This window comes from Chanos chanos, chromosome 1 (assembly GCF_902362185.1).
Source record: "Chanos chanos chromosome 1, fChaCha1.1, whole genome shotgun sequence".
Classification (NCBI taxonomy): domain Eukaryota; kingdom Metazoa; phylum Chordata; class Actinopteri; order Gonorynchiformes; family Chanidae; genus Chanos; species Chanos chanos.
The window spans coordinates 33,397,211-33,417,176 of NC_044495.1; the positions used below are offsets into that span (position 1 = coordinate 33,397,211).

A 19,966-nucleotide genomic window follows, 5' to 3' on the forward strand; every position below is an offset into this window, starting at 1 on the left:
TACTGGCATCAGTATTTTTTCAGTGAAGGTGCGTGGACCTAGTTCTAGATTAGGCACCGGAACCAGTAACAGCAACGGGTCAATGGAAAAGGGGTACAAGATGGATCACCCAGCCTACCGCTGAGCACTACTTAAAGACAGACAGACGCACACACACACACACACACACACACACACACACACACACACACACACACACACATATATATATATATATATATATATATATATATATATATATACATACATATGTACTGTATGTACTGTATGTATGTATGACTAACTAATTAAAAAATCACATTAAACCAATCAAATAAATGAACACACAAATGAGTGAAAGTGTCTGTGGTTAAATGAAGTGTCAGTTAAAGAGGTGTGATGTCTTAATCATTATCTTGTATCTGAGCCTTCAGAAATGACTGCACTTCAGGGGTCACCCACAGGGTCAGTTTATGCTGCGAGAAAGACCAAGAGATTGATGACTTTCAAAACACTTGGTTTAAAAAAAAAAAAACAATGTCTTTTCTGCTCCAATCAATAGGCTTATGAATCACAGTACTGGCACAGAGGTTAAATGAGAGAAAAAAATACAATGAGGGGAAAAAATACAAAGGTCATATATCTGACCAATATTGGCACTGTGACTCCTTCTAGAATGGCTGTGCCCTACCACCTGGCCACCTCAGCAGTGCTTCTCTCAGAGTGGCACACAAACACAGGACTCCATGAGAAATGAGCACGAAGAGAAGAGAGAGGGAAAAAAAAAAAAACAGTGTAGAGAGACTCTCCTCAGAGCGCTAGAGCACATAACAGTGTGTGTGTGTGTTTGGGCCACTAGATGTCAAATTATGTTGTGTGTGTGCTCTTGTGCATAAAACCATGTTGTATTGTGTGTGTGTGTGTGTGTGTGTGTGTGTGTGTGTGTGTGTGTGTGTGTGTGTGTGCGTGTGCAAGCGTGCGTGTGTGTGAGTGTATGTGTGCTATAATCTGTAAAATTTCTTGCTGCATTGTGTAGTTGTGTGTACTATACTGGATATACTACTTAGATCACTGTGTGACTATGGCACCAGTTGGTCCTGGGGGAAATCATTGCTGTATAGGAGTCGGCTGAGGTTTGAAGACTATTATTAGACATGTGTTTTAACACCAGCCCCAGCCTGTGTGTTAGTGAGCAGCAGCAGTTCATCACTAATGACACTTCAGACCACTAGACTACTGTTCAGAGTGTGTACAGAGTGCCGATCCTGCGAGAGAGAAAGCTTACCAACCAGTATGGGGGCTTCCTAATGAACACAAACACTCACATACACACCCACAGATGCAGTTTTAACTAACTTCCTACAGGCAGATGAATGGAGCAGTCTGCACACACATGCATACAATAAACTCAAAGAGGATAAAAGGTTAGGCAGAGAGACTGGTTCATAGTCAACTTATTTCCCCCTTGAAGCTAGTGAACAGCAGGGTACCAGACATCCCCAAAGCCCTCCCTGCATGCAGACACACACACACAGACACATAGACTTAGACACACACACACACACACACACACACACATAGACTTAGACACACACACGCACACGTAGTCACACACACATTCAGACACACACACCCACGATGGTTTTTTGGCAGCATCGTCTCTGACTGAAGGCTGCCAGGCATGCCCTTGCCACAGCAAATCAGATGCGAGCTTCGAGGGGAGGGGGGAGGTGGCTAATCTGCATTCCCTTTGTCTAATCGCTTCCTAACGAGACAGCTAATCCCAACAAGTCAGTCCCACATGCAAATACTCTCTCTCTCTCTCTCTCTCTCTCTCTCTCTCTCTCTCTCTCTCTCTCTCTCTCTCTCACTGTCTTCTTTCTCTCTCTCTCAAATGTCACACAACTGCCATACAAACAGGTCATTAGACTCAGGCTGCTGTGTGTCTCCTGCTTTACCACATAATTTGAGAAGTAAAATGGACTGTTTAAACTTTTGCAAGCAGCCCATGAAAAATAACTGCTAAAACCACTACTCACTAGTTTACTTATTAAGGACTAAGCTTAATTGTTAAGTAATCATAATTTTTATCCACCGTTTGTTTTAAACAGAATGAACATGACTCAGGTGCTTAACAAGATGTTAATATTTGAGGGCCTTTTGCCAAGATACACTACAGGGAGGAGTGCAAAGAAAACATGACCTCGAGTTCTGTATCAAAATTGAGAGAGAGCTTTGATTCCTTAATATGTCATTATTTGCTGATAATCATCTACTACCAATTTCATTATCTAGGTTTGTAGGGTTAGATTCATTGCGTGAGGGAAGTTACACATTAGCACACATTCTAGTGGGAGCCTTGGCAGGGGGTGCGCTGCAGTGTTTGGTACATAAACACAATAGATGCTATCAGAGACAATGAGTAAGTGAGCTCTTCCCCTTTGTGCCATGGGTGTAGTGACCCAGGAAGACACACACAGACATTACATCTTCCTCCAGGAGAAAGGACAAATGGAGTGTGAAATTGTAGGGGAGTGTCCATAGGTGGGGGCAAGTTACACCCTTGTTTGTTCAATGTGTGTGTGTGTGTGTGTGTGTGTGTGTGTGTGTGTTAGCTATACATCTCATAACAAAAGTTTTAGGGGTTGACCAATAGTCGGCCAAAATCAACAGAGCTACCAGACAGTACCAGAAGGACACGTGTAGAATTTTCACGTCGAACACACGCACACGAACACACACACACACACAAGACTGTGCACATATTTCCACATACACAAGTGTGCACTGCATGTATACAGAGCTCTGTTGAGAACTAACCTAAACTGAGTTAATGTATGTGAGATCAGTGGCAGATGAGTGGTGTTATCTACACCATCCAACAAGTCATGACTTCTGCTGTCTCTATTGTCACATTCCTCAGTATATCCAATAACCTCAAGTTCATTTCAAAGCTCACACCCACCTCAGATGCATCTCAATAAATTCTCACCCTTTCTCTCTACTTACACTTTTTTTTTCTGTTTTCTTTGTTAAACAAAAGGTGACTCATTGGTGAGTACTGGCTCACTTTTCACTCATCCATGTGCTTATACAACTTTTTTGGTTGTTTTTTATGATAGTATATTCCCAGACACAAAACAGACGTGACTCAGGAGATTACAGCAGAAGCAGACAAAAGAGGGCGGGAGGAATGCATTGATACGGCTGTAGATAGACCCACAGAGAGTATAATTATTAGACCCAACGGTAAACTTATAAATCTTATGTGGAAAAACCTGACTGAAGCATGAGTGGCTTTTCTGTGACACCCAAGATCAGTCTTACTATTTTATTACCGCTTTATTCATTACGTTTAGTTACGTTTCATTTTCAGTCTCAAATCAAATACTATGCACTGCTGTCACCCTTCTACCAAAATTTAATTACATGTAATAATAATAATAATAATAACAACAACGACAACAACAATAATGATAATAATTATTATTATTATTATTGATCATATCAATTTTATGATGTTCAGTTAACCTAGTGATGGAGAGCACAGATGAGAGCTGAATGAAGAAAAGTTGAAATACTTACTAATAGAGAACTTCATTCGCTTCATGTCTTTCATAGCGCACAGTTTCACACATCATCCTGTGAGGGGGGTAGAATTGTAAAGGATTACTATTACGTTAAACAGAAATTTCACATGGAGCTTATCACTTTCTAAATTCTGTAACTGAAAAGTTTTGGGAAAAGGTGAGGAAATTGTCTTTAGCCCCCCGACAGCCAACACGAAACATAGCTTGTTTTTAGCGGCGGTAAGAAGATAAAAATAAGATTTGTTGATGATCATTATATGCTAACCTTGGTCTTGATTCAAAAGAGGGGAATTTTGGCAACCTCAAAGAAATCACCACAGAACAAAACAACACATTCCACATGGAGAAAAGCAAAACCAAAAAAGGCTACTTTGGTAGTTTGGGGGGTGTGTGGGGGCACATATGTCCCTTGAACACACACATTCCTGATGATGCCTGTGGCCCCATAAAGGGGCCTCACAAGGGTCAAGCCCTGGAATGTTCTGGAACACCCAGGTCAAGAGGCTGGGTATTGTTTCTTCACTATAATCCACGTGTGTGTGTGTGTGTGTGTGTGTGTGTACATAATGTCCTAACAGCCCTGTCTGGAGATGCTGAAGACACTGGGGAATCCAAACTGCAAGAGGTCTGCCTAGAGAGTTAGAGTGAATCTACTGCCCATCACATGACCTTTAAAGCATTAGTACTCATAGATGGGATAAAATCGTGTCAGCAGGAGTGTCATCTGTATCACTTGTTAAGTCCAAGCAAAGATTTAGAGTGTGAAACCTGGCTGGTCAGAGCTACCTACAGGTAATGTCAGGTCTGTATTAGTAGATGTGTGCCATACATTACAGCTCATGATATGCAATAAAGAGGCATTAAATACGATTCAGTATAGTACCTCAGCTGGTGTTCCCTTAGGTTTGACAAGGCCTCCATCCCATGCAGGTAGGAATACACAATTTCAAGGTCCTGCAAGGAAAAAGAGAAGGAGAAAAGGAGAGAGAGAGAGAATTAGTTCATAATCTGCTTATGACACATATGCACAACGCAGGTAGAAATACACACATGCACACGTGCACACACACACACACACACACACAAACACCACATCCACACAGACACCACATACACACCACACACACAACACACAGTTGACTGGCTGAGAGGGACTGAGGGCAGTCAGGCATGGCTCTGATGTCACTGTATGAGATGAGTGGGTAAGGAAACAGCATTAGAATTGCGCTGCAATAGACTTGGCACTTGGAGATCACATCAAAACTCATCTGTCAAAACTCATTCATCCGCTACCTCACTAAGCCTGGCCAGACTGAGCTGCACTTAAACAAACAGTGCAGCAGATCAGGTCCAGTATATTACATTCAAATCAAAATAGTTCAATGCAACAATAAGATACTCAGTACAACAATGTCAACCAAAATGCAGTCAAATAACAGTCAACCAAGGGGTTACCTCCTTGTTATGTTCATAAGATATTGAATTCTATCATAAGCATGTGAACAGAGGCATAAGACGCTGAATACAAACATGATATATTCACACACACGCAAATGCACGCATATACACACACACACACACACACATACACACGCACACACACACACACACACACACACACACACACACACTCTGAAGTAAGCGGTGTATCAACCAGACAGGGTACAGTGTGTGAGTGCAGACGCGCTCACAGCACACCCTGTGTCCCCTCCCAGGCCACGTAGGACTCAGCACGCCTACACTGGGCCGTCTTTGTGCACACAAAGGCATGCTGGGATAGCAGAGGGACAAAAGGAGGTCTGTCCTCACACACAGCAGTCCTTCATCAGTGTGTTTCAGACCCCATGTGACGGCACACGCACACACACAGGCGCCACTCAAAAGGTTTTGCTAAACATTTGCCTTCGGGGATACACAAGTGGCTCACACTTACACCCTCTTTGGAGGATAGAGCACACTTCATAATGTCATGACAACGGAAAAATGTCAGTGACGGAGTGACTCTGCCTCTCCTGAAGAGACTGCACCACAGCCTCCCCACAGTTTCATCATACCTCTGGTATCTTCTATGTCAGTACATTACTGGGAACCACAGTGTCAGTGCACTACAGGGAACTACAGTATCAGTACATTACAGGGAACTACAGTGTCAGTGCACTACAGGGAAGTACACTGTCAGTACATTACAGGGAACCACAGTGTCAATACATTACAGGGAACTACAGTATCAGTACATTACAGGGAACTACAGTGTCAGTGCACTACAGGGAAGTACACTGTCAGTACATTACAGGGAACCACAGTGTCAGTGCACAGCAGGGAACCACAGTGTCAGTGCACAGCAGGGAACCACAGTGTCAGTGCACTACAGAGAACCACAGTGTCAGTGCACTACAGAGAACCACAGTGTTAGTGCACTACAGGGAACCACGGTGGCAGTGCACTACAGGGAACTATAGTGCCACTGCACTACAAGGAACTAGATTGCACAGCAGGTGTCTGTTAATCATTTAAGGATCATTACCTTTACAAACCTCTGGCAATAAGAGGCAGTAGACCTTCTTAGTGCTGCACCACTGTGTGTGGCTTCATAGTAATCTACTTTGTGAAATTAGTGGTATATGAACTAGAGGAAGTATGATAAGACATTGGAGAATTCATATTGTATTTCCAAACAACAACTAATGAATCGTGAATGAATCTCTAATGAATCTTGATTAACCAGTGATGAAGAGAGAGGAGTAAATGAACAGAGACCATGAAAAAGAGAATGGTATGATACACAGAAGATTAATGCACTTACAGTCACTGTATATCTAAAAGGACAAAAAAAAAAACCCAGCAGAGTCAGGGCAGTCATTAGTCTGACAAAACAGGATAGGTGATTTTTGCATCACTCGTTTGAATGCAGGTTAAGAGAGTTGTTTGGGTGGGTCAGCTCAGGGTATACATAAGAATAGTCTTATATGAATCTTTAAAAAACAGATCACACACTGAGAATCATGCATGTTTGAATATGTTCAACTGACACACAAGCTCTCAGTACATGCTCTATTTTTAAACAAGGATTAAACCAAGATAGCCTTCATGTGTAACTAAGGGCCCTGGTTGCATTTTTTATTTATTTATCTATTTATTTATTTTAAACAGCAGCCTTAAAGGGAGTTTTTGTGGTGCAACATACAGTCGCTTTGGTTTTGTCGCCTCCTACTGTTTCATAGCAGTACTACATGCACACTGGGTCCCAGGAATTTGGCTGTGGGTGTGATGAAGATTTCCTAAACCTTGAAAATTTCAAACCATAACTAATAAAACGTGCTGTAGTGATAAAGGAGGTAAAAACAAACAAACAAACAAATAAACAGCTGCATCTCAATTTCTGCTGGAGTACAATACCAAAAACAAATTATTAAACTGCTCAAATTTCAAGTAGCTACCAATGTCAGCTAAATGAACAAAATGCTCAAAGAGATTAATGTAATTAACATTATTTCTAAAAGAAAGTTTCGTTTTAAATCTTTTATATGAGTGTGTGAATTTTCTCAGCGATGGGAAAAATAATGTGCTTGGCTCAGTTCAGTAGCACTGACACACCACTAGATGTCAGCCCAGAGACGGGATTCAGCTCCCCAGTCGAGCTCAGCATGTCAGTGTGCTCCTGAGGTTCTCACACCGCTACTGGACGGAATGAAACAAAACCAGAAAACTGTGCCCCCCCCCCCCCCCTTTAAATATCGCTTCTAAATTCAACATGGAAAGAATGTGTGGAACCCCATTTCCTACAATTCTATCATCCCCACTGGACCTCTTCCCTCCCATACACTCTCCCTCTCCTTTCCTCCCTCCATCACTCTGTCTGTCTGTCTCTCTGTCTCTCTCTCTCTCTGTCTCATGACTGTGTGAGGACAGTGGTTAATATCAATCAGTCAGTCTGTTCCGTGACACTTTAAATGCTTAAGACACAAAGACACTCTGTTAAATAAACAGTTGAGTAAAGGGCAGCTAACTCAAGCAAAATTTAGCAAAACAGTCATTAATCTCATCTCCATTCATCATCATCATGATCATTATCATCATTGTGAATGGTGACTAATATGCATGTCTCACATTAAGGTTTCCAAGTAGATCAGCCTAACGTATAGGGGAATTATGCTAAAAGACAAACACACACACACACACACACACACACACACACACACACAAAAGGCTGACTGGGACTGCGGCCAATGAATCAAACACAGATGATCACAGCGTGTTTTCATGGCTTGGCCAAACTCGTCAGGCTTCTCTAGGAGTCTGCTCCACCAGGAGCATTCTGAAGCCAGCCTCTCCTAACCTAAATAAACACACGAACACACACACACACACGCGCACACATCTGTCTCCACTCCACTCCACCCTGTCATCATCACAGAGACCACAGGGCTTTTGACCATTTGCTTTATGTTATGATAACATTAGTAACGGATGCTGTTCTCAGATGCTGTGTAAAGCTACATAACTTCTGTAAGGCGCACCTCACTCCTTCAGTCACTTTCTTTCTCTCTCTCTCTCTCTCTCTCTCTCTCTCTCATCAGTTCATATTGTAGCCACTTCCTTCCAGGGTACTTTGTGACAATAGCAGCTTTGTGCACTCTGATTGGCCACATACAATGTGAGAGGACCTGTAACACTTACTCCCCACTGGTTATGCAACTCCCTGAGGGGAGGGACCCATGGCTGCCGTGGTAACCTGCTTACTGCTGTGGCCTTCTGAGAGCACAGTGTGTTTGAACACAGAGAGAATAATGTTAGTCAGGTAGACAATGGCACTGTTCATCCAGACATGTGTGAATCACTTGATAAAAGCACTCACTCACACAGCTAAAGTGGAAGGTCCTTGTAGCAGATCTCCTCTATAGCTGGCAAGTTCAGCAAGTTCAGCAAGCAAGTTCATTACAAAACTTCAGGCAGCTTTTTAGATATCTTAATAATCTTTCCTTTGTTACAAAGCCTGTGTGAGAAGTGTGTTATTAACAGCTTCTCAGACATATAATTTTCAGTCCAAAACCATTCAAGAGCTTGGTTGGGTGTTTCTTAGGTGTTGTTGTTCAGTGTAATCTGGTAAAGCCAACTGGGCTCAAAAAAGCCACAGTGACATAGCTTTTTAAGAACAATTCATATTCATATCCAACTCCTTAACCCTGTCTCACCCACCAGAGTACTACCACATTCTAATTGGCACATCAACAAAGAGAAGAGGGTCAAAGATCATTTGGCTCAGGCTCCAGTCATGAATGTAACCATGGTAACAAGCCTCTGAAGCATCAACAAACTAGATCACAAAGGGTTTATAATGAGACATCGAGGGGCAGTAATGGTGGTTGTGCCCGTGTAGGTGACCTGACTGGCGCTGTCTGAAAAGATGTGGCTAAACATGTAAGTGTGTTTGTCTGCTTCGGTGCAGTGGCATTAAAGATGCTGGGCTGTGCTGAAAAAGGCCCAACAGGGAATCAGAGAGGTTGGCGTGACCCGACCGGCGTTCGGTTGGTCAGTATCTCCGCTGCGCATTGACAGCCGCCTCATTACCGCAGTTTATCTGCCCGCTGCAACCGTTAGCGCTGCCCGGCGCAGAGTCGTTATTCTGCCAGCCCGGCTAGCCTGCCAACATCGCTCGCTCCTGACGACACTATTAATCACCTCCATTCTCAACACAAGAGGCAGGTCTGCTGTCTCTCTGCTTCAGGAGAGAAACAAGGCAGGTGGGGGTGAGGATGGGGGTGTTGAGGCTGTGAGAAGCACTAACTAAATCCCCAAACACAGCAAGCAGAGAGCAGCAACCTAGATACACGCACGCACGCGCACACACACACACACACACACAGACACACACACAGACACACACACACACACACAGACACGCACACAATCTTTGGCTGGCTGTCAGCCGATGATTCCTGGGCGTATCTTCTTCTAGCTCAGCCTGAACAATGGCACACTTAAGAGCTGTTCTCCATCAGATCTTGTCCAGCCATTAAAGAAAAAGACCCCTGGCCACGCCCAACCCTTTATATTCAGCTTTGACCTTTACAGAGTCCAGTCTTTCCTTTGACTGTCCCTTCAAATGAGGGCAAGGTGGATATTGTTACGGTGACAGAGAAGGGGAAAAGTTGCGTGTTGTTAGAGGGGGAGAGGCCGGAATTCTCAGGACGACATCCAACTGATAGAATCAGAGTGTCTGCGTTCCCGTGACGACAAGGAGGGGTCGCAGACCACTCATCATCCAGTGATAACTCGCGCTCTACACTACAAAATACCAACCTCACACATGACAGGGACACACAGAAGTTAAAGACAGTGAAAGCAGCAACAAGGTACAACAGTTATAACGGGCTTCTTAAGGATCTGAAATATCAATATCAATGGCATATCATCCCAGAGACAGCTGAGGTGTGAGCGAGATATCAAAAGTAGTTAAGTAACTCTATAAAGACTTGTGGAGTTCAGTGTCCGGCCCTGTCAGACAGACAAACAGGCATCTCCGGGCTGGGCAGTTGTAAAGGAGAAGGGTTCAGGTTGCGTGACATGAGAGCACACAGAACATGAGAGTCACTCAGGAATGAGTCAGCTACGTTAATGTGGAGCTCCACACACATGCCACCGAGCCAGGTCAGCAGTTAAAACAACATTAGGGCAAATGCTAACCATATATCACTCACTCAGGCATGTCTCATCCACAAGGGGAGCGTGTCACTATACCCTGTGCCTGTCATATTTGAGTGAATATTGTGCATGTGCTGTGTGTGTGTCTGTATGTCTGCATGTCCGTGCGTGTGTGTGTGTGTGACAGGACTGTCCTTGAACCTCCACTGACAGAAAGTATGTGCCTTTTGGGTATTTTTATCCGTCGCCCAGCCTGTGCTAGCAGGTGGAGTCTTTGCATACAAAAGGAAGGTCACTCTAAGCAGCAGCAGAAGACACAGCGGGTCTCCTCTCTGGGTTAAGACCAACTGTTCTGTATACCATTACAACCCTCTGCAGGGCTTAATGCTTGGTGAGATCCAAAATTTCAGGTTAAAACCAGAGGAAAGAAAAGATGTCACTCAGTTGTAACATTCAGTATGATGTGGGATATGACGATGGTATGGTCATAAGGGAACAAACCTGGTAAAGTGTGAGTTGTGGCATCAAAGCTCCAGCAGGAGTTAACTAACTGATGTCATGTGACACTTAACACCAAAGTTGGTCCACAGGCTTGTGACCTCACAAAGACAGTAACAAATCACAGTGGATACCAATGTCCGCTAAATGAACAATACTGTAATAAACTCAAAGCAGCACTTGAATTTGACATTATGCTTTAAGCCTACTGCTTTACCAATCTACCTGCTAGCTGCTATCTGAAATCTATTCCGTGGGGGGGAAAAAAACAACAGGCTAGGGTGGGAAAGTCTCCTTACTGCTGACATCCAGTAATAGGAGTAAGGAGTTTGTGTGAGTCAGTGGCTTAGCTCATTGTAATGACTCCATGTGCGAGTTTTGTTGTGGTGTTTCTAGGCCAATCTGAGCAGGAAACAGAGTAGAGCATGTGAATGAGCTTAGTGTGACCTCATGGACAGACAGTTCTAATCCAAAAGAGAGACCAGGAGTAAACCATCACTCTAAGGAAAAGAAAAGAGTCACTCTAAAACAGAGAGTTACAAACAGTTATGGCAGCAACAACAACAAACTTCAGTTTCATCTGACATTTTAAAAATATGACTGATGCCATGATGAATCTGCAAGAGGCAGAACTCATTCCATAAAGTTTAAAGTCTTCCCAAAACACAAAAGAAGAGGCAAGTTTCCATGTTTTCCTAATAACACATGACGCACTGATAGGACTAGGGGCCACCCAGAGTGGAGATGCTGTCCAGCCTTTAGTTTCACAGACTGTGGGAGGCCTGGAAAGACTGGGGAGAGAACCATGCTTGTCTCATTCATGAATATTTACACCAGAGCTTTGGTGAGGTTGGCTGTTCCACTGTGATCTTTCTTGGCTGCTCTATTGAAGCATTATGGCCTTTTCTCTCTTTCTTCCTTCTACTGCTTTACAATGATGCTGGTAAATCACCAAGTGTTTAGTGCCTACATAGATGATCATTACTTTGGTATAACCATTATTTCAAACCCTCAATTTCCGCTTCAATGCGCAGGAGTGGGAAAGCGAGAACAGCTAAGAGTCTGGCTGCAGCCCACCAGTCCAGATGCAGCTGATCTCACAGTGAGTGAGAGAGAGAGAGAAAGAGCGAGCAAGCAAGCGAAAGAGAGAAAGAGAAAGAGCGAGAGAGAGAGAGAGAGAGAGCGAGAGAGAGCGAGAGAGATAGTGTGTATTTCTGTGTGTGTGTGTGTGTGTGTTGTATTAATGTGGAACATTCCTCCGTATCCTCCCATGGACTCACTCCTACTCCATATGTGTCAAACCCACCTCTCACACAAACACAAACTCACGCTCTGACACTCAAGCATTTTCTCCTCAGGCAAATACAACCCACCCAATCCATGAAGATGTGGTAGTGTGGTGTGAACCAATTTGCCTTATGAGTTTTCTCGTAAAGAGTAACTGAGTTGGGAAAGAAGTACACAGGCCACCTTTCCCCTCAAACATAGATGAACTAGATTGCCCACATACATAGCTACAAGATATCTGGGGCTTGGGAACCTCATAGGAAACCTACTGCTAATTCACAGACACAGCGAATGATAACAAAGGCCATGTCATCCTTTGGGCTTAAGTTCCTCTGGAGGCTGAATATCCCGAAACAGTTGCAAAGAAACTAGAGGAGATCCATTATCCTTTAATTTAAACATGTTGGAGAGGGGTGGTTAGAGTTCGTTATCTGACAGCTGAGAGTGCTGACAGTTGGGAAGAGATATGAGAAAAAGAGGGAGAAGGAGAGAAGGACGGGGAGGACAACCTGTGAGGTTTCAGGAGATCTGCTCCACTCTTAACACTTTTTTTCTTCGCGTCGAGTCAACACGTTTCAACCAAACGGTGTTATTCACACAATGAGAGCAGCTCCAGCCGCGCTCCGGCACAGGCCTCCCGATCGCTAAATTATTCAGACCGTAAATAACGGTGAATAATTAAAGGAGACGCTCCACTTTGATGCCGCTGACTCAAGGCAAAGTGTGAGATAAGAGTCAGAAGCAGCTGCCACCGTTAGCAGTCGTCATCTCTGTTCAGTGACACCATTCTGGTCTCCTCCCTGCACTGCCACCTTCAGGCACAGCAAACAGCTGCGCTGGACACTCAAACATCTGTTGAGCGGTCCTCCATGCACTGTTGGGGAGGCATCTTTACTGTGGAGGCTGAAAAAGGTCAAATACAAATAACTTTCATTCAAATGAAACCTTTGCCAAATATAGAGACCTAGCGCTTGTGAAGGAAGTTGTATGAAGAACCACATTTTCCCTCTCATTTTTCTGTCATGGAGCTGTTGAATTCTGTTAAATAAACAGACCTTATAAATTGGGAGACAAAGCGGCATCAAACATTTGGGCTCAGAATAAAAAAAAACGAGGAATCTGTAAAGCTAGGTATCGGAGTGACTCATGTCCAATCAGCAACTGTCACAGAATGACAAAGTGCATCTCATTAAGAGGTCCAGCAGCTGTGGGTGTGTGTGTGCACTGTTACCACAGGACAGCAAGGAACATAGCACAACATGTGTGTGTTAAATAATGCAGAGCCAGAAGGCAGCTCATAGCATCAGATTGAGAGGGGAGGACTGAGGACACTCTTCTGGATCAGGCTGAAAGAAGATGTTTGAGGCAATACCAGAGGACAGATACTCCTCCTCTTACATAGCAACACCAGCTCCTCCAGATCAGACTAGTTGGCCTCTTATTCTGGAGGTTTGGGTCAGGTCAGTCACAAGTGAATGGCAGTTTGGAATAGCGAAGGTCAGCGATGGGTTGAGGGAAAATTTTGACCGACAAATAACAGCTCCCAGCACCGAAACAGGACAGACGTGAACTTACAGAAGGAAAGCTTTTCAGTGCCAGCTTCTTTTGGTTTATGTCCCTCAGCGCTGACACATACAGAGCAGAAATTAAACCCGGCCGACTGTAGAGCCGCTCCGCTGGCATTCTTCATGTATTTCCTCTTCCTCCGAGCTTTCTTTTGATCAGGAAGTCCTTTCTCTGCACCGTAACGAAAGGTGATCTCTTCCCCCACAGACCTAAACCACAGTCTGCCACCTACAGAGGCCTGTTCCATTTCTCTAACCGCACTAATACATGGACTGTGTGTCGGATTTACAGAACTGTTCAAACAACCAGGCTGTTTTAAAAACCACACTGAAGAGCATAGCACAGCTCACTGCTGGGAACAGAGCCAAGAGTCTGAGCAGATAAAGTTTTGCTCGATCTACTTCACACAAAACTACCCAAAACAAGCAACCCTCTCATCATAACCTTACGTAACAGCATGTCAGTATCCACCTGAGGAAATGCAGTGTAGGGAGAGAGGAAAAAGGAGTCAGCATTGGAGAAAGCACGGGGGCCGTCGCCTGACCACGATAACCAGGTATGGCCTTTAAATGCAGCAAAGCCAAGAGAAACAGCAACAAAGCCTGCATGTCATTCATACACTCCAGGAAGACAGCTGGACAAGGTTAAAGGGTGGCTATTTCAGATATATTTGCAGTGACTTCAACCTGACATATAACTTAATAAAATACCATCAATTGACCTAATTGGATAAAGAGAGATACAGTTATGTCAGGGCACATTGTTTCTTATTTCCACCCCCATCCAATTAAATGAACTATGATCCTTGCTGATGCAGGCAGAACTAAACTACATTACTCTCCAGTGTTTTGATGATCAAGCACAAGCAGACTGAACAGTGGGGCTGCATCTTAGTTAACAGTGAGCGGGCAGAGGCAATGTTGTGTCTGAAGGGAGGGGGTGAAAATCAATCCCTTCCATGGAAAACCTTTTAAAAAAACGAATGAAAGAAAGAAAGAAAGAAAGAAAGAAAGAAAGAAAGAAAGAAAGATGCCAGCCTTCCCAAAGTGAAGTGTTTAGTGCATGTGTCTGTGTGGCATTCAGTCGTCTATTGTATGCCCAGTGCCATTTTCCCCCTTCTCTGGAAAGCAGTGCCATAATTGTGCACCTTGGTTGCTAGGGAACCAGTAGACAAAGCAGTCCTTTCTGAGCATTCAGAGTATTTGGCTGCATATTTGGGGCCCGTGGGGTAGGAGGACTCACTACTTTGAAGACAATGTCAGGCGGAGAATATAAAACAGTAGAGAATGACAGTAGCAATTCATGAGACAAATTGGTGTGTGCTTGTAAATAGCCAAGACCTTGCAAGCTTCTCTGTAATGTCCTCACATATTTAGCCTGAATGATAGATTGAAGAGGCATTTTTCACATACAGTCATTCTTCAGTGTGCTCTAAAATGCATAATATGAAAGTATTGGTCCAGATATGTCAATTAAAATCTGCCTGCAATACCAAAGTTTAGAAAATTTGAAAATAACCCCAGTATTTTCACATGTGAAATAATGTGCACTCTGTTTAAGAGACTGAGGGGTCTTCTTGGTCCTTTGTTAATCTAAAAAAAAATAAAAAAAATAAAATATAATAAACATGAACATAATAAATATGTTGTCTACATGCTAATTTGGATTTTTTTTTTTTTTTAACCCCGTTTGTGAAACCCTTACAGGAGGACTGGCCATGCCTCTTTGTGTGATTACATTATACTGGTGTGTTATGGGCAGGTCTGCAGAACTGCCTTTGTGTGTATGAGCAGACAGCTGACACTAACTCTAATGGCTCTGGATCTGTCTCAGCTTCACATCTGTCTCCCTCTGTTTGTTCTATTGTCCATCATTCTACAACCAACAAAACATCAGCATAAGTAGTTATCACAAAAGAAAAGCCAGGCAGCTTAGGCTGATCATTGTGTCCTCATAGAGCTACTTATTATTCCTACCTTCAGATGTATGAAAACATTGCCCTAAGCAAGAACTGTCAAAAACAGGGCGGCTGTACAACCTCATGGTCTTTGATGAACATTGCTATTAAACCGAGGAACATAATTTAAGTCCTAAATGTGACATTCAAATGGCTAACTAACTCATAAGAGAATATAAAACCAAAGTATGCAGGATTAAATATGGAAAATGCCTGGAGCTTCAGTCTGCGGGCTTTAACCTTTCCAAAAGCTTTACTGTTCTGGAAATGGAAAGCGACGGAAGGGCTGTTGTTGTTGTTGTTGTTGTTGTTGTTGTTGTTGTGAGTGTCGCTTTCCTTTCATGCTGAACCTTTCAATCAAGCATTCTGGGTTTTGAAACAGCATGTCCTGTTTACAGGCTAATCTTCTGATCCCACCCTGGAAGCCACCCTCCCCTTTCTCTCTCTCTCTCTCTCTCTCTCTCTCTCTGTCTGTAAGCAGGCATCAGAATAATAAAGCACGTTATTTCAGGCTGCATCCTCAGGATGTGCGCCCACAATAGATGCATGATGCCGCAAACTCATTTGGTTACTTCCCTAGTTTTCATATTAGCAGCATTTAACTGATGTTTATGACAAAAATTAAACCCTTTCTCCAGCAAATTAAAAGGAGCAAAAAAAAAAAAAAAAAAGACAAAAGAAAAAAAGGACGCGCTTCAATTCCCTGTTTCATCTGCTCCACCGTATTTATGTACCTACATCCTACATACTGTATTTGTATGATGATTATAAACTTGTAGTATGAAAAATGATGCTCTTTCTCTTCATCTCCGTCCACTCACCATTCTGATCTGAGCGCAGTGAGTACCTCACTCTCAGCCCCACAGTAATTACTCTGATGTTGATTATTGGAGACAAGCGGTAGTTGATTTTAACAGGGGTCCTTTGTGTTGAGCCTATCCTCACTCAATCCCTGACTGAATTTCAGAGATGAGGGAACAGAATGGGAGGGGCCTTTTATGAATGGCTGGCCTCTTTCCCCCTTAACTACAATCAGATACCGCCTTCATTAAAGTAATGCTAAACTTCTACATTTGCACATATAATAAAGGCTAGGCCATTAGACCTCGGCCCTCTTGATGGAAATTGCAAATGTCTTCTGAACTCAAAGACACTGAGGGCTAGACACAGTTTCAGGTGCACACATGGACATCCAAACAACGAGGATGAGATGACAGGACCACTTAACATTGTGTTGTTTTCTGATGAATTTACATGAAACAAGCCTGAGATTAAAACTAACAGAGGACTGAGTCATTACTCAAACAACTTTCAATTATAGATCAGTCGTGAAAATAAAAACTTCTTCACATGACTACTATATGGAACATTCTCTCCACAACCACCAGTAGAGGTGCACTGTTCACACTAAAGCATAGTCCCTGTGAAAAATATTCGAAATGTATAGACTGCATTTCTGACAAGGGCAACAGATCATGGATTTCTGATAACATTTTCAGCAGACCTTAACACTTAACATGGTCATAATCTTGTTTGGCTCAGTGAGTTTGGGCCTGAATCATTCTGTTGCTTATTGATGGAAATCAACGCGTTGGCTTTTCAAACCTCTTGTCCCTAACCTAGTTCAAAGCCTTCCCCCGATCAAACACAAACAGCTCAGTCAACATAGGCTTAAGCTAATTGGGTTTATTAGACCCAGAGGATTAAAACTAAAATAGTCACACACTGGTACTTCAGGTGACAGGGCAAGACTTAACAAACAAGAAGTGATGCACCAAAATTAGTCACATACTCTCAGCCCCCTGAAATACAAAATAAGCAAACGATGCAAAACAGGAACTGCATGAACTATGCAGGCCAGATTTTGGTCCTAGCAGATGCAAAAGACTAAAATGTCTCCATCAGGGAAGTCCATCCGTCTTTTACCCATCAACCCTTGCTCTCCTCTCACTGAAAATCAATGATTCCTCCATTTTAAATACGTCAGCATTATCACGGCTTGACTAGGATTTTAAAAATACATAAACATATAAATACACATACACACATACACACACAACTACACCAAAAAAAAAAAAAATTAGGGAAATCACATTATTGCAAATCTTTACCACTCAGAAATAAAAACCTACAGCATAAAATGGCCCATACTGTGGTGGGAGTCATTCATTTGCATGAGGAATTGAAAAGGCACTCAGAGTGTAAAAAACTGTTTGCATATACATACATTTTATGATAAAACAAATCAGCAAAAGATAAGGCCTGGTTCATGTTGAAACGATTTATCCTGTTGATACTGCTAAAACTATGTTTAGTAAATTATCTGATAGTCAGCCCACAGACTTGATAAGAGATGTGAGAACATGAGGATGCTTCCCCAGATGTCTGTTTTCACTTCTGACTCTTAAAAAGAAAAAGGTTGGGTGCAGTGATGACACTTCGCTTATCTCTTCTATGAGTGCAAACATAATTAACACAAGCTTCAGGATGTTTCTTTCTGTTCCAATACACATTACAAATGTGAAAAAATCTACTCTTTCTGCACTTCCATTAATGGACACTTGAAATATCTGGCTTATGACCTCTCAGTTGCGACAAAATTAATTAATTTCCAAACTCAGAGCTATAGCCAACAACAGTCAGTAGTTGAGGCAATGTTTCGACTTTTGGTGGTGCCTTTTTGCACCTGCGAGCAGGTCACTGAGTAAGTTGTCTAGCTGGGCCACCAGTGTCTTCCTACATGGCATCTTACAGTCAGGTTCCTAGCATGGCATTACTTTGTTAAAGCCTTCAACGATACACTCTGGCTGCAACAATTTCAGAGCCTAGCACTGCAATTCTCTCATTTTGTCCCTTTATGCACCCCTCGTGGGTATAGCTAAGCTCAGACAAGTGTTGAGGGCTTGTGTTTCTAACAGCTGATTTTATAGTGCCGATAATGTGAAACAGTGGTGAAGGTGAACATTTATTAACTGAGCTTACTGTTTCAACTTTGGAAAAAAAAAACCCAACAAAAAACACAATTCGTTATCGGTTAGTAATTTTGTAAAGGTTTCCAACTCCGTTTCTGTTAGCTGTTTAGATGTTGAACCATTCACATCCCTACTAGGCACATGTGGGAAAACATGGCTTGATGTCCAAAAACAAATGAAAAAAAAAAAAAAAAACAAGAAACAAAAAAAGGGTAGTAATGTAGAATAATCCACAATGTAGGCAATTTGCTAAGAAACAAAATATGGCTTAACTGATTTTAAAGTGTTACAGAGCTTTTTAATATCAGCTGGAAAGTGGTAAGAAGCATGTGAGGTAAAAAGATGGAGACTACACATGGCTAGCATTTCATTTATATCTGTGTACACACACACGCGCGCGCACACGAACGCACATGAACTCACACGATATGTTGCAAGACACGCATCTTTCCTCAGAAACATCATCACATTATAACTCTTTCATCACCCTAAAAATTACAAACTGGTTGCATGATGTGAACCTTTCACTCACAGTCCAAGTAAATCACCAAACCAAGAGTAAGGGTCAGTTAGTGCTACAATGCCTGAATAGCATCAGAGACTAGACTGAACATGAGATCATAACTGACATATTACACATGCAGATGTGCGTCATTCACTTTTCTCAGCTACACTGAAAAGTGGACAATCTCCATGAAATGCTCTTCTTTAGTTAAGGTTAAAGACTACACGATGGCTGGGAAGCAGGCTTTACTTGATGACCCTTTGTGATGGTCAAGCAGTTCTAAGGTGTTTCTTGGCTGACCTGTTTGAACAATGGAGACAAGCTGAGAGGAGACGTGTGCTTTAGGGTAAAGTAAGATAAGGTGTATGCTCCCTGGGTTTGGAGACAGGGGTGGAACAGAGAAGGGAGAACAGTCTAATCTGTAAGTGGTGGACTGGAACTGAGAGAATGTTATCCATTCACAAACAAAGTTCAGCTCGGGTTTAGCTTCAGCTAGCCCTTGAATCGCTCATGAGAAAAAAAAAAAAAAAGACAAGGAAAAAAACCTCAACCGTCAGAAATTCCAGACGGAATTGGATTAGAGCAGGTCTGGTATAATATGCAATGAAAGCTCTGTTGTTGTTTTGGTTTTTTTGGTCAATGGGCGGAGTGTCCATAGAGGACTCAAAACGTGAGCAGTCACAGGTCAGCCAAAACCCTCAGAGGAACCATTACATAGATAGTGTTTCAATTTAGACTGTAATCCTACACCCCCAATCGGTTCTGTATGACACAGGAAATGGAGAGCACAACTGAGAATGTCTTTTTTAAACCACAGTGTGTATCTGTTACATATGACAAACATCATAACGAAAAGGATGCAGCACAATTACTGGACATCACAAATGCCACTTTAGCTAGTTTTGGGGGACAGTTTTCCTTTAGAGTGCAACAAAATATCCAAATGCCTTCAGTGCTTTTGCCTTTTAAG

The 19,966-nt window shown here is 42.7% G+C and overlaps 1 protein-coding gene across 1 annotated transcript in view; it reads right to left on the minus strand.

Annotated features, from left to right (window-relative positions):
* The window catches only part of rapgef2b (Rap guanine nucleotide exchange factor 2b), a 77,144-nt gene that overhangs the window by 51,528 nt on the left and 5,650 nt on the right, over positions 1–19,966 (minus strand). The window contains exons 2-3 of the mRNA XM_030778125.1: positions 4,453–4,523; positions 3,565–3,621 (exon numbers count right to left, since the gene is read on the minus strand). Of these exons, the coding sequence (XP_030633985.1) occupies positions 3,565–3,621; positions 4,453–4,523 (128 nt within the window). The remainder of the gene's footprint in view (positions 1–3,564; positions 3,622–4,452; positions 4,524–19,966) is intronic.